The sequence below is a fragment of the Mercenaria mercenaria genome, unplaced genomic scaffold (genome assembly GCF_021730395.1).
Source record: "Mercenaria mercenaria strain notata unplaced genomic scaffold, MADL_Memer_1 contig_3873, whole genome shotgun sequence".
Lineage (NCBI taxonomy): Eukaryota > Metazoa > Mollusca > Bivalvia > Venerida > Veneridae > Mercenaria > Mercenaria mercenaria.
Window position 1 is genome coordinate 39,335 of NW_026462055.1, and position 26,260 is coordinate 65,594.

At 36.0% G+C, this 26,260-nt stretch overlaps 2 protein-coding genes across 2 annotated transcripts; both read left to right on the top strand.

Moving 5' to 3' along the window:
• Positions 1 to 1,233: 1,233 nt before the first annotated feature.
• On the top strand, positions 1,234 to 1,923 carry LOC128553472 (uncharacterized protein K02A2.6-like). The gene has a single exon (XM_053534633.1). The coding sequence runs from the start codon at positions 1,234 to 1,236 to the stop codon at positions 1,921 to 1,923; it is 690 nt and encodes a 229-aa protein (XP_053390608.1).
• A 1,667-nt stretch (positions 1,924 to 3,590) lies between these two features.
• On the top strand, positions 3,591 to 23,290 carry LOC128553473 (uncharacterized; the record flags this gene model as incomplete). Its single annotated transcript, XM_053534634.1, has 6 exons — positions 3,591 to 3,705; positions 7,212 to 7,643; positions 8,562 to 8,645; positions 9,030 to 9,094; positions 21,567 to 21,696; positions 23,179 to 23,290. Coding segments are annotated over exons 2-6 (464 nt in total), but the record flags the coding sequence as incomplete, so codon positions are not given.
• Positions 23,291 to 26,260: the final 2,970 nt, after the last annotated feature.

A 26,260-nucleotide genomic window follows, 5' to 3' on the forward strand; every position in this document is an offset into this window, starting at 1 on the left:
AAGCTTTAAGAAAGCAGAACGACCTAAAAGTGCATCTGAGGTCAAAAGGTTTCTCGGATTTACAAATTACCTGTCCCGATTTATAGACAATTACTCTACGTTAACAGAACCTCTGCGTAAATTAACGCAGCAAGGCGTGAAATTTCAGTGGAATGACTCACACGAATCAGCATTCATTCATCTAAAAACTGTGTTGCAAAGTGATAAAGTACTCGCGTACTTTGACCCCAAGAAAAAAACAGAACTTTGGGTTGATGGATCCCCAGTAGGCGTGTCAGGGATCTTAACACAAGAGGGCAAAGTAGTGGCATACGCTAGTAGATCTTTAACTGAAGTAGAGCAACGTTATTCGCAAGTAGAAATCGAAACATTAGCAGCCGTGCACAGTATCACTCATTTCCATCTGTACCTATTTGGGAAAAAGTTTATCTTGAAAACAGATCATCGCCCAATTCTTGGAATTTTAAACAGTACCAAGGACATTGAATCAGCACGTCTCGAACGATGGAGATTAAAACTTACGACTTACAATTTCGAAGTTGTCTGGGTACCGGGTCCGTCACAGATAAGCGACTATTTATCAAGACACCCAATCAAACGAGAATCAGTCTTTAGCATCGCCGAGGATTATGTGAATTTCATAGTAAACAATGCGCTTCCTAAAGCTGTGACATTAGCGGATATTGCACGTGCAACACAGGACGACTGTGTCTTACTGTGTACTATAAAAGCAATGAAAACAAATGATTGGAAATTACAAAAGTGTGCAGTTGATGATTCGTTTAAGTGCTACGAAATGGTATCTAAAGAACTGTCTGTGCTTGACACAGAAAACGGACAAGTACTGCTACGTGGTACAAGACTGTGCGTGCCAACAAAATTTCAGAGACAAGTGTGTAAATTAGCACATCAAGGACATATCGGTCGTGTGAAAACAAAGGCTTTATTACGTGAAACTTGCTGGTTTCCGTACATGGACAGACTAGTTGACCAAGAAATCAGGGAATGCGTATCATGCCAAACAACAACAAAACAAACAGTGCCCGATCCTATCAAAATCTCGGAATTACCAAATTCTGTGTTTTCGGAAGTTTCTGTTGATTTTGTGGACCATTTGCTGCAGGAATTTATTACATGGTAATCATTTGCGATTATTCGAGATATCCTATTGTTGAGAAACTGACAAGTCTTACGGCGAACACAGTCATTAACAAATTAGAGTCAGTTTTCGCGATGTTCGGGTATTGCCAAGTGCTTCGAAGTGACAACGGTCCTCCGTTCCAAAGTCATGCATTCAAAGAGTATGCAGAACATGCAGGATTCAAGCATAGAAAAATAACTCCGCTGCACCCGATGGGTAATCCTATAGCAGAATCTTTCATGAAACCGCTCTCAAAAGCAATAAAATCTGCCGCAATTTCTGGAAATAGTGTAAAAGATGAAATAACAAGTTTCTTGCTGAACTATAGAAACGCACCTCACAGTACAACACAGCTGTCTCCAGCTGAGATAATGTTCGGACGTAAACTAAACACAAAATTACCAAAATTCACTGCGAAAGTCAAAGATAAATATATCAGACAACGAGATAAGTCTGTTAAAATGAAAAACAAAAAGTATGCTGACAAAACACGACATGCTCAGCACCGTGATGTGAAAATTGGAGATAAAGTACTTCTGCGACGTGAAAACTACACGAAAAATCAAACACCGTATCATCCGATCCCCGGAGAAGTTGTTAAAAGGAAAGGTTCGGCAGTAACAATTAACTTGAATGGAAAGTTAATTACACGAGACATATCAAAATTTAAAGAGTTTCATGGACAAATGAAGGATGTTAATAAGGAGGAGTCGTCACCGACGTATACTGGTTTACGACGATCGCAACGTCCACGACGTACAAAAGTACCTTTTGACATATGACATAGTTTAAGAATGAAAGCGATGTGAATGAATGTACAGGAACATGTGTTTCTTTTCATTGAGCATGGATTATGTTGAAACAATTGTGTTTAAATGATTAATGTGAAACTTCATGTAATTACATATATAAGTTTTTTTTCTTTTTGAATCATAAAATCATTCAGTTTAATAATTATAGGCTATGTTTCTCATGAAAATTCAATGGAATGCTGGATATATTAATTCAATGGAAAAATAGTGTGACATTTCATAAAGTGATACGCGTCATAATAATACGCGTTTGAAAATCATCACAATTAATTAGTGTAAGCATTATGCGAGAACAAACTATGGCATTTTTTTCCTTTCATTTTTTTTCTTTCTCAAGCATTTTATCACAGCGATATTATTCTGTTGAATCATGCAAATCTTTTACATGCCATATCATTCACGTTGCTGATAGTTTAATGTTTTCGCATAATGTATTTTGTAAGGTTTTATCAGTGATTCTCAGACCTCAACGACGCAAGATAAACATTACTTGATTTGACAGCGTGGGATCATAACCCTAATCTAACGGACAACCTGTGAAATAAATTGCAGCAATAAAACTGACATTCTAATGTTATCGAAAGTGGATTTTATCTCAAGTTGCTAATTTGTATGACATTATAATTTTGTTGAAGGGGAAAAGTGAGCATAACAAACAATGTTCGTAAATAGGAATTTAATTAATGCAGTCATCTTAATTTCAAACTAAAACACGTGTTTAATGTGTAAAATATACCAGTCTTTTTGTTTCAATTATTTAATCAGTTTATGTTTACATGTTATATGCAATTTCAGATATTTATTGCAAGGACAAATCTAAAAGAAGGCAGGGATGTAGTATTTAATCTATTCATGTTAAGCTCCGCCTCTCAGCGAATCAGAGAACAGCATCTCTTATTGCATTGCCTCTATATATTATTATACTATTCTGTAATATGGTCAGTGAGAGTGTATGTGCCTGTTTGATAGTAAAGTGTATAAACCATCCCAGTCTTGGGTCTAAATACTTATCCCTTAATATCAAGGGTCTGGATATAAATAACACATAGATAAACACTACAGTATGTGGGTTCCTTTCTATACAAAATTTTCGTAATTCTTTGCATGAAGTTCCACAGCACATTCTCATTCCTCCTTCCTGTTTTAGTTTTTGACAGAAGTGGCCTACGACGTCAAACAGCAGTTTGTCAATACATGTGATCAGCTGTTTTGACGGAGTAGAAACTATGACTACCTAAGCAGGACCAATATTGACTTGAACAAATCTGGCAGAGGACTACTAGCCAATGTTACATATCAAAACTCTAAGCTAAGCCTTGCTGTTTCGGAGAAGATAGTTAACGTTTTTCCATTCGGTTGCCATGGCAATCAGAATTCTGTACGGAAAAAGTATTCTTGGAACAGTTTTTAAGAGGTCCATCCGAGGAACAACCATGTCAACGTTCCTCAGATTCCGCCAAACGATTTCAAAGAAGAAGAAGAAAAAAGAAAATTAATTCTGTAAACGTTCTTTTCCTCTGTTGTTTTCTTGGGAGCCGCCATTTTTCTACCAACCATACCGTGTTTCATATTTGTCAAAACTCTAATGGAACCAATTTTTATCTATTGAAGGTAACCATGCACCATGCAATGTCATACAGATACGTTATCTATAAAGTTTGACCGACATAAATGAGCAAATACTTTTATTGTGCACGTAAAACTGCCACCTTACGTTTATCCTGGCTTATATTATTTATAAAGAGAATCGCGGTAAGTGACTTTTTTTCAGATCTTAAGACATTTTATTAATATTTGTATTACATGTGTTTACATTAAGTGCAATAATAACAAAGCCCCAGTTAGGCTAAAGATTTTCAAATTTTTAAGAACCTTAGATCAAAGAATATGTTTAATCCCAAATAAATTGGCAAAATATGAAGCATATTGCAAACAGTTGCTTCTAAAATGCTCAGTAATGCTCGACGTAAAAGAGATGATCACTAGGTAAACGAAAGGGACCAACATGGCCATAATATACCTCTAAAATGTGAGTTTCTCAGAAATTGTACAGATTGTTACAACTTACCAGTTTATACTTATTATTCTAAACCTGTTTATGTATTAGTAATTCTGATGCTTGATTCAATAGCGACTTTGTATGTTAAAAATGTAGATCGCTATTAGTGTCTTGACACGAAGTAAAATAAACCGATTTTAGTGAAGTTTAAATGTGACAATAGAACTGCACCACACTATTAAGTAAACATTACAGGTTACTAAGAAAAAACGTTATCGGTACTTAAAATTACAGCTCGTTTGAATGGGTCAGCAGTGTTGATGTACTTATAAAATAGACTTGCCCGGTTTATAGGTTGGTCAGGGCTACGGATATGTTTTGCATTTTGACACTGGAATATTTCTATAAAATGCTACTTCCACTTCCGTTTGGATCCGTCCGTGTTTACAAACACGTTTGTTTATTTTATGGACTGTACGGTACGCGATGGTACGATGATACGATGTTGAAAACGCGACGGTACGATGATGAAAAAGCGATATTACATCGACATTTTACCATCGTACCATCGCACCATCGCGATTTCATCATCGTGCCATCGCGTTTTCACTATCATATCATCGTTGTTTCGTGATCGTGCCATCGCGCCATTGCGTTTTTGTCATCGTACCATCATGCATCGCGCTTTAGTATTAAATAAAAAGTCACGATTGTCCAAACGGAACACCGCATGAAATATTGATCGAAAATAAAACTTTATTGGTACTTGGAGTATTGATATATGAAGGTTACGTTTATAAACGTTCTTGAGTAAAGTAGGAACTCCACAGGTCGCTCAACACAACAAAACGAAAATGTTGCAGGCTCGGTCTGATTGAGCCTGTTCACGGACGGTAGTGGAAATGCATGCTACCGCCTACGCCCTCTCGCCTCGGGTTGAGCAGAACTCAATATTCAAGCCATTTTCGTTTTTCATAAATAAGTTTGGGCGCAGTTGATGTTTGTGCAGATTACATACATGTTTAGCTCCTATGCTCAGGATTTGACATACCAGTTCTTAACGTTCCGTGTGATTTCAAATCTATAAACCCACAAGCGTCTTAACTTTGACATTCCAGACATTTAATTTAACAAATATGCCAGATATCTCACACCTTAGAACTATGAAATCTCTTAGACAAAACAGGGGATGGGACCGACTTGCAATTTTATTAACATAATCCAATAAGGGTACAGTTTGAAACACACTAAAGTATAGTGGTTGATTTCTGCCATTTCGTGTTGACGTGTTGGCGGAATGAAAACACGACAACACGAAAACTCGACAAACACCTAATTTGTCGTGTTATCGTGTCGGCGAGGCGAAAACACGACAAAATTTTAGGCGAAAACTCGACGTTTAAAGGGCGCCGACACGACAAATATATCTGTGGGGTTTTCGTGTTGGTGGGTATAAATGTCGTTTTCGCGCCCTTTATTTGTGGTGTTTTCGTATCGGCGGGGCGAAAACACGACAACATGAAAACTCGACAAATTAGGTATTTGTCGAGTTTTCGTGTTGTCGTGTTTTCGCCCAGTCGACACGAAAACACGACACATTCTTTTCAGACATATCTTATCAAATGTAGAGTAATACGAAGTGTATGTATAACTAACCCGGTTGCAGATATATTTCATTGGGGTGCGGGGAGCGACAACAGTTAAAGAATGAGGGCAGCATCGGCGAGTCGAGTGGGTTAGGTACGGAATGGGGTATCCCCTCATGTTAGGTGGGTCAAGGCGTTTCTGCCTTTAAATGTTTGAACTCTATGTATAAAATCGTGGCATCTGCTGCATTTTTAAGCCTAAATTTTGAGGTACGGGGGTTGGGTATTTCATGCGAATAAGTTAATTTTCATTAAGGCCAACGCATGTACGTAATTATTTTTCTATTTATACAGGCTCGGGTTCTGGGCTGAGGCCGATGACCGTGTTATCCCCCCACCCCAACCCCCAAAGTGACCTGAACTCATTCATAGTTGCACCCAACCCAACTATTTTGGCAAAGGATTTCTTTTCAAAATTTAGACCCAAAAGTGCAACAGAGGCTATCATTTTAGTCCTATATTTCAAAAATATCGGTAAGGATACCCTCTGACCCCCTGAATAGGAGGCCATGACCCCCTAACTTATTTCAAATTTTGGGGGAAAATGCAACACGGACCACTATTTCATACCTATATTTCAAAACATGACAAGGAAAAGACCCTGTGACTCCACTGTCAAGACGGGGTTAACCCCGTACCTCAAAATTTGCAGCAGAGGCCACCATTTAAATATATATTTCAAACATTCAAATGCAGACACGCCCTGACCCATCTAACACGAGGGGTTACCCCCTTCCGTGCTTAACCCCACTCAGCTCGCCGATGCCGCCATCATTCTTTAACTGTTGGCGCTTCCCGCACCCCAATGAAATATTTCTGGAACCTGGTCTGTAATACATACACTTCGTATTCTTAAAACGATAGCTGACAGCTGACATATTATTGTACTGTTTTATAATCTCTAATCTCCTAATGCAGCTTTAGTGAATATAAATAAATTTTGAATTGGGGGTTCTTTCGAATAGAAAGAAAATGCTTCTAAAACCGTTTAAAATTGGCTTCAGAATAATTACATTTTATGTTAGATGTCTGAAAAGAATTTGTCGTGTTTTCGTGTCGGCGGAATGAAAACACGACAACACGAAAACACGACAAAAACCTAATTGCTTAGCCAAGTATGTGTCAGAACCGTACTATTCCATAGATCATAACATAATAATTCTTAATTTTACTAAAAGCGAAGTATAAAAGTATAATACTTAAGTAAATACTTAAGACCGTTATATCGAGCTAAGTAGTAGTTACACGTTCGCGCGACTAAAATAAGTGCTGCAGCTAAATACTACAAGCAATAGTATAATTAAGCTATAAATACATTGTTTTAGAAATAAAATATCAAAATCAAATAACAATAACTTAAGCTATAGCACGATTTTGAAACAACAGACCTAACTATGTAATTACTTAAGTTTTGTTCTTTTTTAATTAGGCATACTCTTTTAATCTAATATGACACTAAAACAGAGAAATGGCAAACTGACGGGAAAAAGTAGTACCAAACTTTATACGATATTAGTTAAATGCATATAATAAGCATACAGATAGGAAGAGAATAATGTCATTTTACAATTTAGTCATGGATATTCTAATATATATCATATATTGTATTGTAGGAGCTAAATAATGGAGGAATCAGATACGGATAGAAAGAAGAAGTGGAAGTTGAAGAAGATAAATAAATGCTGGTTCTTAGATGTTGGCGGTAAACTGACAAGAATGAATATTCTGAACAATGCTAATGATGTTCACATGGAGGACAACATTATTTTTGCAGATGATCTTGTGTTTCAATTGATTGAGGAATGTGACAAAGAAATCACGGTTACAGAGATTAAAGACATATGCCAAAAAGATAAGACGTCTGAATATGAGAAAAAGGAAAGAGATCTTAAAAAAGAGAAAGAGACTGGTGCAAGAAAAAATGCTGATAAAAAGGAATCTGAAGAGTCTTTAAGAAAAGAGAGTGATCGAAATGAGGATATGGCACAAGACACTCTTCACACATCAAAATAGAAGTTCTAGAGCGGAACTTACATTCGTAGAAGGTATATCAAGCTTAACATAAAACCAAAGAAAGCCGATTATACCGACGTTATCTTGAAAGAACAGTAACTGTCACAAAACACTTTTAATATGGTAATAGCCCATTGAGTTTGAAAAACTAAAATATGTTTACATGTGGAATCGATCCCCGTCTACCATTTATTTAAATGGCTTATTATGGTGTCAATTCATTTTTTTTTATAGAATTCTGCTTAAGCCGGGCTAGGGGCGCAAGTAATGTTGACATTTTGTTGCCTAACACATTTCATCAATAGGCTTCATAGAGGCATTTTGCGAGGTATTGTCGTCGTTTGATCGTCGACGTTGTTTAATTTTTTTGTTTAGATACATCTTTTCTCAAACACTAAAAGAGCTACAGCTTTGAAATTTTGTACAGCACACTTGCAATTGTTTACCATCATAAGGGATCTATGCAGGCCGAGACCCATAACTCTGAATGTCTCTGATAAGCATTTTGTCACAAGTATTGCCGTATTTGTACCTTGAAAATTTGAGTGTAGATCAATTGGTTAGTGTTTTGTTAAGGTCACATTTCCTCATAAAACTATAAATTTAAAGTTACGGCTTTTTAACTTTGCACACTAGTTAATCGTCATTAGGGGACATTTACGTCAAAAACCATCTTTCTACCCTGCATTTTGTCAGAATTATGGCCTTTTTGTACTAAGAAAATATGAACTATAACTCTTTCCTTACATATTGTCCAGCACAAGCAAACGAGCGATAGCACCTGTAGGTGGTGCTCTTGTTAACTCTCATTATCAAACTTAATCAGACCCAGTCTGCTTTTTTTTACTTAGTCGCATTCTATGAAAGTATTAAGAATATTCTTCTATAAAATGTACCATAGATTGAGGAGCAGTCAAAACATTTAAGTTTTATTGTTTTTTGTTTTTCAGATCCGGATGATGACGAGACATGGTCAGATTCGGACCGAGAGATAAATTATGAGCTTGGAAGTGATGATTATGTACCAAAGAAAGGTAATATGCTTATTTGTACATCGTAAAATTATTTCTCCAAGTTAAGAGTTTGTATGGTAACCCCAATTTTGATGTTATCACAACATACCTTACACTAAAGTATGAAACTGTAGTAAATAATATCTTACGTTTATTGTAAGTGAGATGAATTAATCAAATATGAATATGCATAAAGACAAACAACATTTGACCTTATCCACGTGTAACTGATAAAAAGTGTTTTTTATATTTTTAAAACAACGAGTACCATTTAGTTTACTATATAATGAGAACATTTGACGGTTGAAAAAATATAACTCGTAAAGTTAGACTTTATGATAGTTTATATGCACGACACAATGCCTGCATTATGAATGTTTACTTATTTGTTTACTTTGATTACAGGAAAACTTAGAGGTCTTTTTAAACGAATTAAACAAATTGTAAAAAAGAAGTCAGCTACAAAGCAGGTATGTAGAGTAGAATGTAGTATCATTTGAGACATATCTTCTATTCATCACTGATTGGTTCTGATTTACATAACAGTTCCTTACAAGAAATATCTTTAAAAATGATGGTCGGCGAATTGTAATAAGGAAAGAAGTTTATGAATTTTTCATCTAACGTCCATCTTTCATCTAACATTTTTCAAATTGCAAAACTAAACATCGCTCTTTTAATTTTTCGCAAAGGATTCGTAGGGTTGCAATTTTGTTTCGTTTATCCTTAGACGAATAATTACAGCAGCAGTTTGATGAAGATTCATGAAGCGGTTCATGAGAAGAGGTCATTAAACGTTTTTATGGTTTTAGCTAAATTGGTCCCTATCCCCATTTGTAACAAAATAGCAGGAGACCTTACGATATTGTTACACATCGAGTTTGATAAAAATCCATTACATTTAAGTGGTTAATGCAAAGAAAGGCATATCTACTTTTAGCTATAATAGGGCCCAAGTTCCAGTTTGGAAGAGGACTTTATAATGATGCTCCAGACCAAGTATGACAAAGATCCACCAAGCTGTTCATGAGACGCTGTATAAAGGCATTTCTAGTTCTAGCTCTAGCAGCCCCTAAAAGGGGTCAAATGTCCCCGCTGCGGGCCTAATAAAGATGCTTCAAATCAAGTTTGATTAGAATACATGAGAAACAAGAGCTGTCTCCATAGGATGACACATGCCCCCGATGGCACTTTGATGAATAGTTATGGCCGAGTTTAGGACCTTTGACCTACGGAGCTGGGTCTTGCACGCGACACGTCGTCTTACTGTGGTACACATTCATGCCAAGTTATTTGAAAATTCATCCATCGATGACAAAGATATGGATCGGACACGTCCATCAATGCACTATCATTTAACGTCTAAGTGTGACCTTGACCTTTGAGCTACGGACCTGGGTCTTACGCGCGACACATCATCTTACTGTTGTACACATTCATGCCAAGTTATTTGAAAATCCATCCATCGATGACAAAGATATGGACCGGACACGCCCATCAATGCACTATCCTTTAATGTCTAAGTGTGACCTTGACCTTTGAGCTACGGACCTGGGTCTTGCGCGCGACACGTCGTCTTACTGTGGTACATATTCATGCCAAGTTATTTGAAAATCCATCAATCGATGACAAAGATATGGACCGGACACGAAAATTGCGGACAGACCGACAGACTGACAGACCGACAGACAGACGGTTCAAAAACTATATGCCTCCATTCGGGGGCATAAAAATCAATTAAAAGGATTTTTTATTTATTATTTTTTTATTTCTAAAATAGGCCAACTGATCCCGCTTTAACAAATGCATATTCGCTATTCATGAATCTTTGGACAATGACGTCACACCTATAAAAAAGTGAAGGTCAAGCAAAACATACAATTGTAATTATTTTAATATTTCTGTTTCATATGCAAAGTTTGACCGTAGTCATATCACATAGATAAACTGTATGCAGCGTACCTTCTTTCAGTGTAATGAGATTCAGTCATTATATAGCATATACATAATAAAACAGATTTCAACTGAGTTCAATATTTACATAACATACTAAAGACGACAATTGTAACAAGGAAAATCTTTTAAAAAGCACTTCTCTACATAAAAGACTCTTATCACACCCTTATTCATGTGATACGCAGACCGTATTCAGCTCTTTCTTTAATTTGATATATGTTGGTATTTGAACAGGTTTTTATCATATTTATTAAACTTACTTATCATTTTAAGATAAATCAATATTCTTGCTAAATATACTGAGCCAAAGTTAGCTTTAAAACTGTGAACAGCGTCGTTTAGGATAAACGCTTTGTCTACATTTCACTCAGCGTAGCACAATCAACAGAGTGAAAGAAATTGACACTCTCGTCCAATCAGGCAGAGTGTTGCATAAATCTTCCCTTTTGATAAATTATCTATAATGCGTTATCAAGTAGTTTGATTTGCAAACTCAAGTCACGTGGCATAGGTAACGAATTCGTTCTTAGACGGTGTTCGCCGAAAGATGCTTGCTGAAAAAGGGTGTAACTGACACTCTTACAGTCCCGCTTACTTATTTCTTGCTCGGCTATTCGAAAAGTAAGGAAGGTTATTGCACTCGCCTCGTCGTCGGCGCCAGCGATCGTGTCTGCGTTTTAAATGAAGTCAAGTATCTTCATTGTTACTTACGATATTAAATTGAAAATTCCTGTACTTACTCTTTTAGTGTTAGAAGTTCTGTTACCCTTCCTGCAATATTTTCAGAATTATGCCCCTTTAAAGATAGAACCGTTGGTTAAAATTTGTCAGGATACGCGTTATATGACCCAAGGAAGTGCCTACGTCTTTAGTATCTTGAACAATGAATTGGGTCCAATCGCTAAGGTGACTATGTCTTAGACTAGCTGACAAACAATGTAGAATGTCCTATGTTAAAACGTAAAGCTGGTAAGACCAAATATCTGGCATATAAAATTTTCCTTTGGCTACCTTGCCTAAATGATTCGTGTATCAATGATTCGTAAATGATTTCAATTATGAGCTAGACAATTTCAAACTAACAATCTTCAATTAAAAATGATTAGCTCAAACTCCTTTAGACTGAAGACTCTATTCATGGCGGTTTTTTTTTGTGGAAGTTCCCGTCAGACAATGTCTTTGAATCAACAACATACGAGTCCTATCGCATAGATGCTCGGTCTCTGTCCTCTCAAACTCTGTATGATTGCCCTGACTCATGGATGCTCAGCGCCTATGTGCTATCATTTTTACGTAGCATTCAACTACCATGTAGGTATATCCCCGATGCCTTGGGTGTACTTCGCCAGTAATTCTGAACCGTCTATAAGCTGGAACTCTATTACTATCTCAGTAGATTACCAAACTCTGGGTCTCTGTCTCAGCTTTCACATACTTAGCCTATATTTGCTATAGTCTGTAGCATTCAACCATCATAAGGGTAAAACTCCTATGCGCTGACCCTATAGCTCGAACCCTTGTTGAAATTCTGCAACTCTTCTTTAGTCTATGAATTTCAAACGTCTTTTTTAAAAATAATTTATCCGCCCCGACAGGGTAACTGCAATACCGTCCTTATCAAGGTAATGGGATAAATTATTAGTTGAATCCTCAATGTGTCTTCTTCAACCGCTGGATACCGAATAAGCTCTCTGTCATCTATCTATCTATTCATACCCTAGCAGACGTGCTATTTTTAGAACGTGTTTCTGATTGGTCCAAATTTAAACATAACGTTTTACAAAGAGTACTTGCTCTATCAAATATCTGGTTCCCTTAAACATTTGTATATGACATAATGTGTGGTACTGGGAACCATCTATCAGCATAATGAACCCAAATCAACCATAAATGGCCCAAATCCTTTTATTAACAGTAATTCAACGATAATTAGAGCAATGATAGCATGAAAAGGTAGTCAAGCACTTTTTGTGCTTATGAGTTACGTTGTCAATATATCAGATATACAAATTATTCTGCCAATAGCCCCCTTCTCAAGAAAATACTTTCAGTTTTTCAAAAACTTAAGGAATAATTTGTATACAAAATCATTTTTTTCTTTTTACTATTTCTTGATTTTTACAAATCATGTATCACTGCTATCATTAATATACATTCAGTAATATACTGATTAAATTAAAAATCAAAGATCATACATCTCTAAAAGACTCAACATAAAGTATATGATTTCAAGAATATCATACAACGTTCATCTCCTGACCTTTTAATTTACTATCATTGTTCTTCATGAATGATATTCATTTCTTTCTCTATTTGTGAGAGTACTTGTCATCTTTTCTGTTGGCATAATGATCGTTTTCACCAAAACCTTCTTTTACATGATAACTCCCGTCAGACCTACGAATAAACCCTTTAACGAGTTCATCACTCATGTCATTTTGTCTCTATGACTTCTTATGCTCAGATTTATTCGGGCCATGGTCTTTATAACCCCTATCATCTCGTCTGTTAATATCTCTCTCTATGCCCTTTCTGTTAGGACAACGTGATCCTCTGTTCATATACTTTATAGATGACCTCTCATGATATCGGTTCAGTCCTCTTTCATTACAATTGTGCGACTCTGGTCTGTCATTAAATTGTCTTCAGTTTCTTTCTGTTCTATCATGCTTATATTCTTGCAAACTATATCTACCGTAACTGCTATTTGATGACAGGTCAGTTTTTTACTTTACCTTGTTACTTCATTTGTGATGCCTGGCCAGTGAAAACTTGTTCGTATTTTATCAAGTGTCTCTTAAGCTAATAAGTGTCCCCTGGCTATTGACTTATGAGTTTATGTCATAACACTTCTCCTGAACTGGGTCGGGACTGCTATCTGTTCAACAACACTTCCATTTTTCTCCTCAAAGATTCTATATAATACGTTTTCCCTCACTTCATAATTTAACCTAGGGGCCTCTGTGGCCGAGTGGTTAAGGTCGTTGATTTCAAATCACTTGCCCCTCATCGATATGGGTTCGAGCCTCACTCGGGGCGTTGAATTCTTCATGTGAGGAAGCCATCTAGCTTGCTTACAGAAGGTCGGTGGTTCTACCCAGGTGCCCGCTCGTGATGATATGTTGCAGGAAGGGGCATCTGGGGTCTTTCTCCGCCATTACAGCTGGAAAGTCGCCATATGACCTATCATGTGTCGGTGCGACGTTAAATCCAAAAAAAGTAATTTAACCTAAAACCTCTTTTTGTTTTCAGCTTCGACTTATTTGTAGCTTAAGTCCTAAGTTTCTTTAACGTCTCATCATTTTTCTGAGCAATTTTCATTTGCTCAACATTAAATGTTCGTCTTTGACTTCGCAAACCTCAGAGGGTTCCGTATTTATTGCATGCTCGGTTTCCGTCATCCCAGTTGCAGCAATATCTTCGACGGATGAAGACTGTCTTTCATCTCGGGTTTTCCAGTTTATGTCTGGCCTATCTGAAACTCCCTTAAATTACCGATTATTAAATCGCATATCATGTTCGGCACAACCAATGCCTCAATTTCACCTTAAACATATGGTGTATCGACCTGTATCATTGCTACAGGAACTGTACTTGAACATCCATCGATCGCAAACATAAGGTACCTTTTATCTAACATTTGATTCTTTGATACAAGGTCTTTCTTGACAGATGCGAATTCACACCCTGTATCTTTCAAAACCTGAACTTTTTTTATCACATAAATATCCTTTCTTCAATATCAAGTTCCTATCACCGTTTGTTGAATCAATGGTACATGTGATTGCTATATCCGAAATGGATTTTCCATGTGCTAACATAAGTCGTCCATCTTCTATGCAGTCTTTTAACCGTTCGTCATCTAATGATATTGCTATAACTGAGGCTGCAACTGTCTTTCTGCGCTTGGACTTCCTTTCCCCAGTCTTTGAGTGTAGACTTTTGCATTCTATGCCTATTTCTCTGTCTTTCCTCATAAGATCCCCTACTAGCTAAAGCTGCACCGCTTACTTTTCTCTTGGATAGGTCTCTGCATTCTCGTGCAACATGACCTTCCTTATTACATATAAAACATATAGGCTCTTTAAAAGCTGGTTTTTCACTTTGTGTATACTGAGACAATGGCTGAACCTCGTTCGAAGGTTGTGGCTCCTTGCTGCATGACAAATTACTTCTGTTCATCCGGTTAGATGTGATAGAGCCACCATGAGCTTCAATATATTGTTCTGCCAACTGTGTAATCTGAGCTGTCGACTTTGCAACTCTTTCCTTTAGGAATAAAGCAAGGTCATTGGAACAAGTTTGGATGAACTGATAATAAGTTCTTTCAGCATTTCAAACGTTTTGTCAACTCTGTCCATCGACTGAAATACCTGTCCAGCCTTGCCATGAACTGAAACACAGTTTCACTTCGCTCTGGCTTGCATTCCCTGAACTTCAATCTAAAACCTTCCTCTGTCAACTGATAACGTTTTAGCACTGCTTTCTTCAATGCATGGTAGTCATTGGCTGGAGGCATGCTTGTATATACGTCCAGGCCTTTTCCTGTTAGTAATGAGCTGAGGCTAACAACAACTGTCTCTTCTTTCCCTCCCTGGCGTTTTGCAAACCGCTCAAATCGTTCGAGATATGCATCCATATCATCTTTACTTTCTTCGAACTTCGAGAGTCTCGGCCGCAGTGGCTTACTGTTATGGTGCTCAGCACCTTTATCATCTCCCAAAGCTCCGGCATCAGCCTTTATTTTAAGCATCTCCAATTCCTGTTCCTTCAAAACTCGCTCTTCCTTTTTTAAAGCTCGTTCCTTTTTCATACGTTCCAACTCAAATAACCTTTTCTTTTTAGACTGTTCAAGCTCGAACAATCGCTTCTTCTCAGTTTCCTGAGCCTCCAACCTCCGTCTGTCTTCATCTCGTCTCGACATACGTTCCTCACGTTCAGTATACTCCTTCTCTTTTCTGTCAACGTAATCACTAAGCTCAGAATCTGAAAAACACATTCGTTCTCTTCCGTCGCCGCCCATTTATCGTAGTCCATCTTGAAACATTAAGTTGGAACTATCTCTGGAACTAAAATATATGTAGGCCAGGCTACTCTCAGCTACACTGTCCTTGTATCCTTTGGTACAACGGCAAAAATTAAAACCACTAGTCTCTGTACCTCTTTTGGATATAGATTTAGAATTTGTTTCTGATTGGCCAAATTTAAACATAACGTTTTACAACGAGTACTTGCTCTATCAAATATCTGGTTCCTTTTGACATTTGTATATGACATAATGTGTGATGCTGGGATCCAGCTATCAACATAATGAACCCAAATCAGCCATAAATGACCAAAATCCTTTTATTAACGGTAATTCAACGATACTCGTACGTAGAGCAATGATAACATGAAAATGGAGTCAAGCACTATTTGTGCTTATGAGTTACGTTGTCAATATATCAAATATACAAATTATTCTGACAAAGTTCTCATAAAGTCTCTTCTCCGTTGCTTCGAATATTCAATAAAACCTGCTGTACTTATTCATAGAGATCATGTTCTCTTATGTGAAAAGATGCGTTTCTGTAACCGCAGTGTTTCCCGTGTTATACTATATCCCTTTTTGTTTAATACTTTGGTTAAATCTTTTAGTAAGTCCAAAAGTTAATTCAAATTTATTTAAGGCCGATCGTGTATTAACTTCAAAATCAATATAAATTACTCTCGACACCTTTTTTATGTGCGAATTCATTGCCATAAGGGTATGAAAAAGAGATGCAAAGTTCCCTTTAAATGCTGAGTAAGGGACCTACATGTACCTTTTCATAATTTTGGTATGACGCGGCCGGGGATACTAATCACGACTTGCACGCCATATTTTTTGGCTACAGGTGCGCTTAAAGTCTCATATCTTCTTCATTATTTAAGATATTCAATTGAAACTAGTGAAAATGTACGTAAGAGTAACAAGCTCCTAATCCTACTTACAGCATGTAAAGACTTAAGCCTCACGTTAGCCTAGAACTTTTTGTTAGTTGTTTGTTTTTTATTCCATTGTACTGTGTTTTAAAACATTGCAGATGCTACATTAAAACAGAACACTCATTTTTCAGGTAATATCACAAGGTATGACATCAAGTTCAATAACTCTTACATGAGTTTTTACAAAGTCATTCCTCTTATTGTACTTATAGAATATAGCTTTACATCCAAAGTCAATGCAGATAATCTAGTACACACAATTGTGGTGACAAAACATGCCGAAATGTGCATGTCCAATACCTCTGAATTTTATTTTGGAAAAACGTAATGCCCTTTTCTGGACTTGGAAAATACATGTTAATTCTTTTTGCATTGAAATTACTCCCATTAATATTACTACTTGGTTGAAACTGCAACAGGTGTTCTGTTCAATCGGACAAGATTGTAGTGTCGATCCCCATAACTCATACATTATTTTTGACAAATGAATAATTCTTGAATAGAAAAATCCTGTTTAATAACAAAACTTAAAACAGTCGGGCGTACTGTCACTAGACAGGTCTTGACATGTTAACGGTTTATCACCTTAAAAATTGAAAATGTTCTTATATTTGGTATTAAAGGCAACTAAAAGTACTGCACGTGTTTACAAATGTTCAAATAGAATAAGTGGAAACTCCACAAGAACAAAAATGCTGCAGGCTCAATTTGATCGAGCCTGTTCAAGCCGTACTAACATTTTTTATGATATTCAAAGCGAGGACTTTGAAGATCTCCTTGCCTCTATTTTAAAATAACTACTTACAATTACTCAATGGGCAAACCTCTACCAAAAGAAATTTGAAAAATAAGTCAGAGTGGCCAACCCAAGTGAAATGTTGTACATACGTTATAAATTACTAGACTATTGTAACATTTTCATTTGTAAAAGTCAGGAAAGCGAGAGCTTTCCTCGGATTAAAACGTCAACTAGACTTTTCCAATAATGTCTGCTCACATTCTCCCAAAGCCGAGTGTGTAGATTATCACAATAAACCTACATTTATTGCAAGAAAACTGTACGCATTATCTCTGAATTCTTCACTCCAACGAGAAACAGATAACAGACGTAATGAGAAAAGAAAACAGAAAACATATGTAGCAAAGCCTACAGGCTTTATCGCCCTGAAATCTAAACCCAGGTCTTGTTCTGATACAATGGTCAAGGACATCTTTTCATGGAAGTTTATGATTAATTTATGAGCAATTTATAGATAGCTGCTTTGTATTCAGCCCTGCGTACCACTTCAAAAACTTTACGAGATACCGGAGCATCTCTATCTCTTATTCGTGCATATGTACTGCCCTTTACTAAGAAGATATGCCATTTAAAAGTGTCCATTTATTGTTAGAAAATAACCTAGGTGTAGAAAAAGTAGTCACTGTGGTAGATTTACTTGTAACTGACACACTTTGTTTGGATAAGAAAACCCTGAACCAGCTAAGCAAAAACTTTCTGACATTTACACCTCGTATGCAGTTACCCATACTATGGATATGTAAGCCACTATCCTGTATCAGACATAGTATTTGTGATACCATTATCAATCAAACTGATAACTCTTAGACAGATCTGCTTCTTCTAATCTGTCTATTCAGCTTACAGACACAGACAACTCTGGTCATTCTCTTTTCAATAACAATGTCATAAGTCGCTGTCAATTTCACAGCTTATTAAAAAAGAACACAATGATTCTGAAATTTCATTATTGTTTCCAAAGATTATTAGTGAAGAAGAAGCTTCACAGGTCCCAAACTGCCATTTTGTTAAATATGGGATTTTGACGAGACAATGGCGGCCTACTTATGTACCTGCTGATGAAATTCATTTCAGAAACCTTAGATACATTGTTATCTTTTTCTATACTTATTGGTCTTACAAAACATGCACAGACTCACCAAGGCAATAACTATGTCTAAGATATTCTAACAAGTATCATATAACTTAGGCATAAGACAAAGCTAATCTTATGCCTATTATCCGGAAAGTCGAAATAACTTCGAAAGATTTCGTCAAACATTGAAACATATAATCAAGACATTTTTATAAAAGGGGCTTGGGGTGGAAGTATTCATTTACTTCTATTTGTGGTCAGTGATTCTGTACAAGAATCACTTGACTTCAGACGATCTGAATAAGTATTTGGTCACAATGTCCGTGGACCCTGAGAAATTGCTTTCAAAATATGACACATTTTTAAATTTGCTACAGTATGTTTCTGACTTCAGAACTAAGTAGACAGAAGCGTGTGAACAGGCACGTTTTAATATACTATCTGCCCAAAACAAATTGAAATCAAGATATGATCAATTTGCCAAAGAAAGAAGTTTTGGCACTTATATCTTTCCCTAGTAAACCGTTACAAGGTAGATATTATTGTGCTTATATTGTTGAAAGGAAGTCAAGTGATCTGAACTGTATTATTACCATTCCTGGGAGGCGAAAGCAAAAACAGTTAAAAATATAAATATATTAAAAGAGTACATAGATAGAAACTGCAATGTCCCTCGATCTGTTAGTGTTCATTGGTGAAAAAAAATGTCTTTTGTCTTGTAAGTGTTAATTTTACCTGTTAGTGAGGTAATTGAAAATCCAAATGAACGTCACATTGAACATGACACACGCACTGTTCATGGTCAATGAACAATTCAGAATGCAGAAATCTGGGTGAAATTCTTTATCATTTTGAACCTCAACAAAGACAGGAAGCTGAAACAACTTATCCATAAATATGTACCGATACAAAACTTGCGGATTCTACTCAAATGAAACAACATCTGTGCAGAATGAACCAACAAATAGATATATTTTAAAGAGGAAATAAAATATTTGATGTATAATGATTTCATTGAACCCAGCAACAGTAACTGGAGTTTTTCGTGTATTCATGTTCCAAAACTTGACAAATCTTAACGGCTGTGTACAGATAACAGGAAAGTTAACAGTGTCACAAAATCTTATTCATTTTCGATGCCTAGAGTTGACGATCGAATTGAAAGAGATTGACGTGCAGAATCTGTGATATTATTTGATTTGTTCAAATGAAATTTGCATGTTCCTCTCACAGATATAGCTGAACAAATTTTAGCAATGGTAACGCCTGAAGGTTAATATCAGTACACATGCATTTCATTTGGTATAAACAAATCAGCTACCGCGCTCTAGCGACTTGTAAATTCCATAATTTCTGTACTGAATGGATGTGAAGGATACTTTGACATTACATCTTATACTATTACACTTAGCAAAGTTATCTAGAGACAATCAGGTAATTTCTCAAAAGAGTCAATGAATCAGAGCTGAATTTTTTTTTATCAAAATGTGACTTTTCTTCTTTTCTTTGGTCATGTTATTGGACATGGTAAAGTTAAAGTTAGTAATGCTAACGTTGAATGTATCAGATTTTCAGTAAAAAAGGCTGATACGTTTTCTCGTTATAGCTTGATATTACAGAAATTTTTGTCAGAGTGTTACTTCAATTGCTGAGCCATTAAGATGTCAACTTACTAAAAATCATCAGGAATAATAAATAACAAGTATTCTATGTGAATTTTAAAACTATACGCAAAAGTAAACCAGTTCTTTCGGCTCCAAATTAAAAAAAAAACAACAGAAAAATAACATTTAAGTTAGCAGTAGTTACCAGTCGTATTGGTGCTGGCGGGGACAAATTTGGAATCAATAATACTGTCTGTTATTTCTCGAAGAAGTTTAATAAAAGTTAGAGAAATTACTCTACGATTTAAAAAAAGAGTGTCTAACTCTTATTTTGGCAATTCCATACTATGAAGTATGTTTAAGTGCGGTGATATTCCATATTGTTGTCTTCACTGACCAGAAGCGTCACTAAACAAAAAAAAACAACAACAACCACAGACCCACAAACAAACAAATAAAAACAACAAACAGAGATTGTTAACAAGGACTCCTTTACTCAAAGTTTATTTAACATTTCAAGGGCAAAGATACATGGCATCTCCTTTATGCTTCACTGTATTATGACTTATTGTTTACTGTAAAGCATGTCATAGTTTTACACATCATATATGTCAAAAATGTCATTTACCAGAAGGTTCCATCACCAATTCTGATAAATATGGTTTTATCATTATTTCAAAATGTTGGGTTTTCTGGGTTTTCCAGAATCTTCTTTTCATTCTCGGTGATACATTGAAGTGTTTGAATCTGTCATGACGAGTTAGATAAAAAGCTGTCTGATGTAAAAAAAGAATCTAAGCAAGATATAATTGAAAAACTTTTCTGCATTTCTTAGTAAAACAGTTTTACCATTTTAGATATTCAACAGTTAATTGATTTACAGTAAAATTGTAGATTTAAAATTTATCATTGAAGAAATAATTTACTTTAAAATTAGTTTGGATTCTGAAATGAATTTGGAGTTAAGGTAGTTCTTCACGTTTGGGCCATTTTATTTCTACAATGTACAACTGATAAAACTCCGATTTTTTAAAACCTGAGAATATACTTAGAGCATTCGGCAAATAAAAAGATAGGGTTGGTGCTTGACCTTTTGCTAGAATGATTAAAAGAATTGTGACAAAATTTGTTTTCATTGGTACCCCTCATTATGATGAAATAGTATTGTAAACATGACTATGATATCAGATAAGAAGATAATAAAATCTGTAAAGACGCATATTTTGGTTGGTATTCATAAAATGCAGAAAATTATGAAAATGTTGAAAAATCGCTAGCAGTTTCAGCAACAGTGGGTGTGTTCAAAACATACTTTCACAATGTACAAGCCTGGTTACACATTGTTTTTAATTTTTCATCGTTTTCAGCACGAATTTGCCTATCATATATGTGAATTTGAAAAAAATATCGATGACAGGAAAAAAAACTATAGGAATTCTCTTTAAGGTATGCAAAACTATTTCACATATTTCATAAATCAGTTGGACAAGCAAAATACAAGCAGAACTGTTAATAAGATAATTACTTTTCATTTATTTTAGAAAGAAGAGCCTTTTTATGAAGACATTCCAAACAATAGTAAAGACTTAACGCCACGGCACAGCGGCAGTGAGGACGAATATGATTACACGTTATTCGTACCTTTAAAAACACATAGTGTCAGTTCTGATGGTAAGATGTCTCTGAAACTATCTTTCGTTTTATGCAGCTTGCAGCTTGTAGCTTGCGTCAGTGTCGTTATTACTACTGGTCCTACTGAAAAATGGGACGAAGTAGTATAATTAATCAAACTTTATGATTTTAGTGCAATTTGAATATTTAAATGACAAAACAATTACAGAGAACTAATAAACTTTGATAACTTTGCAGTTGACCTCAAAACAATCGACACTGCTTATTTTCCAATACAGATAAATCCAGTAATTGCACCACAGTAGATCTGTGACGGAGTATCTTTGAACACCCCTGGACTTATTGGACTCAGCTGCCACATTATAAAAGCTTATAAGTAACACTTAAATTGTATCTTTCGGTGGTTTAAGTGAGAAAATTGTGTCTATCTGTTAAATATGGCGGGTTTTGTTGACAAATCATCATCTTTGGGCGGATATTTTTCTTTTACTTTGGAAACAAAGCATGCGTGCATTCTGTGAGCATGCTTTTTATCTCCTCCCGACAATATACCTGGCACCGTAAAATATATTGAACGCTTTATACGGAGGTTATTGTTAAAGTCCGGCTCAAGTCCACTATATCGACGATTTTAGTACAAAACAGTACAATTTCGACCATAACATGCCTTCTGTTGCCTTTGCGTATTTTAGGGTTTTACCTGATAGGAGTCTCTTTTATTTACACAGTCCTTTGACTTTGGAACATGATGGGGATAAGAGCGAGATTAGGTGCACCATAAACCAGTTCGGTTTTGTCACTGACAGTTCTTTTGTCATTTTCGTTTGTTCGTTTTGTCCTTGTGAGTTTACTTTTTGTGAGTGTGTATGTTGGTTGTGTCCGCGTCCGTGTGCTTGGTTTACGTTTGGGGAGGCTGCGTTTTAGAACGTACCGTTCCCTATCGGATATTCATCTTTGGTTTAATAAATTCTATAATAGGTCCTTTTGATGCATAAAACACAATCAGACGGAATATTTACAGACAGAGATTTGACTGAGTCAGTTTATGAAAGGTAAATTATAAAATGTGCTTTACCATTCAGGCCTCTAGCACCGGTGTGCATGGATTAAAAGGCCTGTTTTTCATACATAACATATTTAGACAAACTGTGAAAGATTCTTTTTTCTGGAAAATGAGAATGTCGTCTATTTATTTACATATCCAATTTGGTTGAAATGATAATCATAAAGTTGTTTGATGTGATTGTACTTACTGTATAATAAAAAAGGTGAAAAACCAAGTCGTCAAACACAACATAAACAAAATTGCTACAGCGGCAGTTTGATTGAGCCCGTTCAAGGACGGTATTCGGAATACATGCTACCGACCATGCCCTCAAGCCCACATAATGTAATGCACATTATATGAAAGATGAATAACATAACATAAACTTAATGTTCCGTTCTGTTCTGTTCTGATCTGTTTTCATACACAGTACAGTATTTTATGTTGAGAGAAACTTTGCCACTTTTTACTTTCAGCCGTCTCGGGAGTGAGGATAGTAACAGCAATATTTGATTTCAATCAATTTTCTGAGGACGAAATAAGCTTCAAAAAACAAGACAAACTTACACTTCGTGGAGAAACTTTGAGGTACGTAAGAATTCAGAGTTCAAAACTTACATCTATTGGGTGTTTATCTGAAATCTTATTCTTAATGTTGTTAAGCATATTACCATGCTGACATGCGATGAAGTTTTACCGTAAGCCCTCTTTTTTATCGAACAACATCAATTATCTGGAATGCAATTTTTCATCGCACGTCTGTTTTTAATATCTATATGTTAATGTTTTTTTTTCTAGAAAACCATGTTGACGTCATAACTGTATTTGATAATCAACTTATCTAGATGTTATTCTTAATATGGATAATCCGTTGTTGTCTTAAATGGTTATTACTATTTATCTCTGGTAGGTATAGTGAAATAAAACCAGCCATACGGATACTGTAGCGTCTATCGCTTTATATCTCATAATATTATTCATAATAAAAGCTATGATAAGAGAGCATTTTTTACTATTAATATAGTATATCTTACGGGAAACATAGTTCTCGGTAAGATTATCTGGAGTGCATAGACTCTAGACTGACGATTTCAATGCACGTAACTAGTATAGTAATAAAATCAAACCTCATGCAGCAAGGTTAACGCTATCATAAACTGCGTTTAACAAAATATTTCTAATGGAATTTAGACTTAAATTGAAATTTCCAGGCAATCTGAAGGCACTGCTGTCACGAGGTTTATCAAAACCTGATGTTTATGGACATTTTATTTATAACTTCATAGGATTTTATGTCATGGAAATTGTCTAACTGTTCTTTGAAATGTGATTAAAAGTTTTACTAAACGAGGGTTTATATTTTCTGGTCCTTTGGGATCATGGAGTCCATTCAACATATATGTAATAGAGTTCCGCTTAAGCCGGTGCTAGGGGGCGTGAGAGGTGTTGCATATTTCATTACCTCTCATGAACAGACTCAATCAAACCGAGTCTGCTATTATTCATTTTGGTTGCATTCTTTGCTTCCAAGTGATCTTTTTTACAGATTTTATTAACAATCACAACAGCAATCTTTAAGTGCCGTGTGGCGGCTGTAAAAAGTCTCCCCGTACTTGGATTCAGTGTTGTTATATTTTCTGGTCCTTTGGAATCATGGAGTCCATTCAACATATATGTAATAGAGTTCCGCTTAAGCCGGTGCTAGGGGGCGTGAGAGGTGTTGCATATTTCATTACCTCTCATGAACAGACTCAATCAAACCGAGTCTGCTATTATTTATTTTGGTTTCATTCTTTGCTTCCAAGGGATATTTTTTACAGATTTTATTAACAATCACAACAGCAATCTTTAAGTGCCGTGTGGCGGCTGTAAAAAGTCTCCCCGTACTTGGATTCAGTGTTGTTATATTTTCTGGTCCTTTGGGATCATGGAGTCCATTCAACATATATGTAATAGAGTTCCGCTTAAGCCGGTGCTAGGGGGCGTGAGAGGTGTTGCATATTTCATTACCTCTCATGAACAGACTCAATCAAACCGAGTCTGCTATTATTCATTTTGGTTGCATTCTTTGCTTCCAAGGGATCTTTTTTACAGATTTTATTCAAATATTTTGAGATACATCGCATGTTTAGTATTGAGTCCTATTACTTTCCTAATTGATTGTATCTAACAGGATAGGCGGAAGATTCCATGACAGACAATTCCTAAAGCCTACTGGGACTAACCTGCTTTACTTCTTGCTTTTTAACCACTTTCGTCGACCGTAAATGTCGTTTCCATTTTTGGTCTGCTTTGTGCAAAACGATTTTTACATGCATATTTGGTTCTTATATTTTCTAGAAGAGAATTTAGTGTTTTATATTTTGTGTCTTAGTTTTAATGCATATGCAAGGGATTAACCTGATACGGATAATTATTACTACACTGTTTTTCTTCATGTATTTTGTTTGTGTTTGTTGGTTATCAATTAATTTTACTATGTCTATGTTTTATGTGTATGTGTTAATCGTTTACACATACATTTACCCGCTGTTAGAGGCTGTTTTCTGGGATGGATTTTAAACGGATGGGTTGCGATTCAAAATCCGGTCAGGGCTTAACTTCTTTTAACTAAAATGTTATTTTGGGCAACGCATAGTTAATCTAATACATCTTTTTTCTATGTTATCAATAAAAAAGTGTTTTGTGTTTTTCGTTTTAGTTCAGATTGACTTACTGTCACCAAAACTGCTGTAGAGCAAGTTTATATATGAAGAACTAGCTTTGGGGTCTCTGTTACTGAAATAGAAAGACAGCTTTAACTAAATACATCAAGTTTGTTAGTAGGCTACAACGTTTGTCTGTTGAATGTTTGTAATGTTTAACAGAGGGGTCGATGTTCACATTCCGGTCAGGGCCAAACTTGTTTTTTTTATTCTGCTTCTCTTTGTAACAAAACGTAATTTTGATTTGATTTGATTTAGTTGGGTTTAACGTCGCACCGACACAATTCAGGTCATATGGCGACTTTCCAGCTTTGATGGTGGAGGAAGCTCCAGGTGCCCCTCCGTGCATTATGTCATCACGAGCGGGCACCTGGGTAGAACCACCGACCTTCCGTCGAAGAATAGCTTCCTCACATGAAGAATTCAACGCCCCGAGTGAGGCTCGAACCCACATCGATGAGGGTCAAGAGATTTGAAGTCAGCGACCTTAACCACTCGGCCACGGAGGCCCCTCGTAATTTTGATGCCATATGGTTAACATCACGGTCACAGACTGTATTTACATCAATCTAAAAAGCTTATGTTTGTTTGGTGTTTCTTAAAATGATCTGTCAAAACTTACAACCTATCGCAATTAGATCAATGGTTATATCATTAAAAGCCGAACTTAAAGATTTTACATTTTTACGTTTAATCAAGAGTACTTGGCGTATGGATTTTACAAATTCAAAAGATAAAGATTTTCGACAGGGTTTACAGATTTATTTCAACTTCTTCACCTCCCATTCCCATACCTATGAAGTCCCAATTGCAAATTTAACAAAGACGGACAAAATCCCTCCTTTGATTTTAT

What these genes read in the sequence shown, in the direction of transcription:
- LOC128553472 (XM_053534633.1), top strand. Translation starts at nt 1,234, where the DNA reads ATGTTCGGGTATTGCCAAGTGCTTCGAAGTGACAACGGTCCTCCGTTC.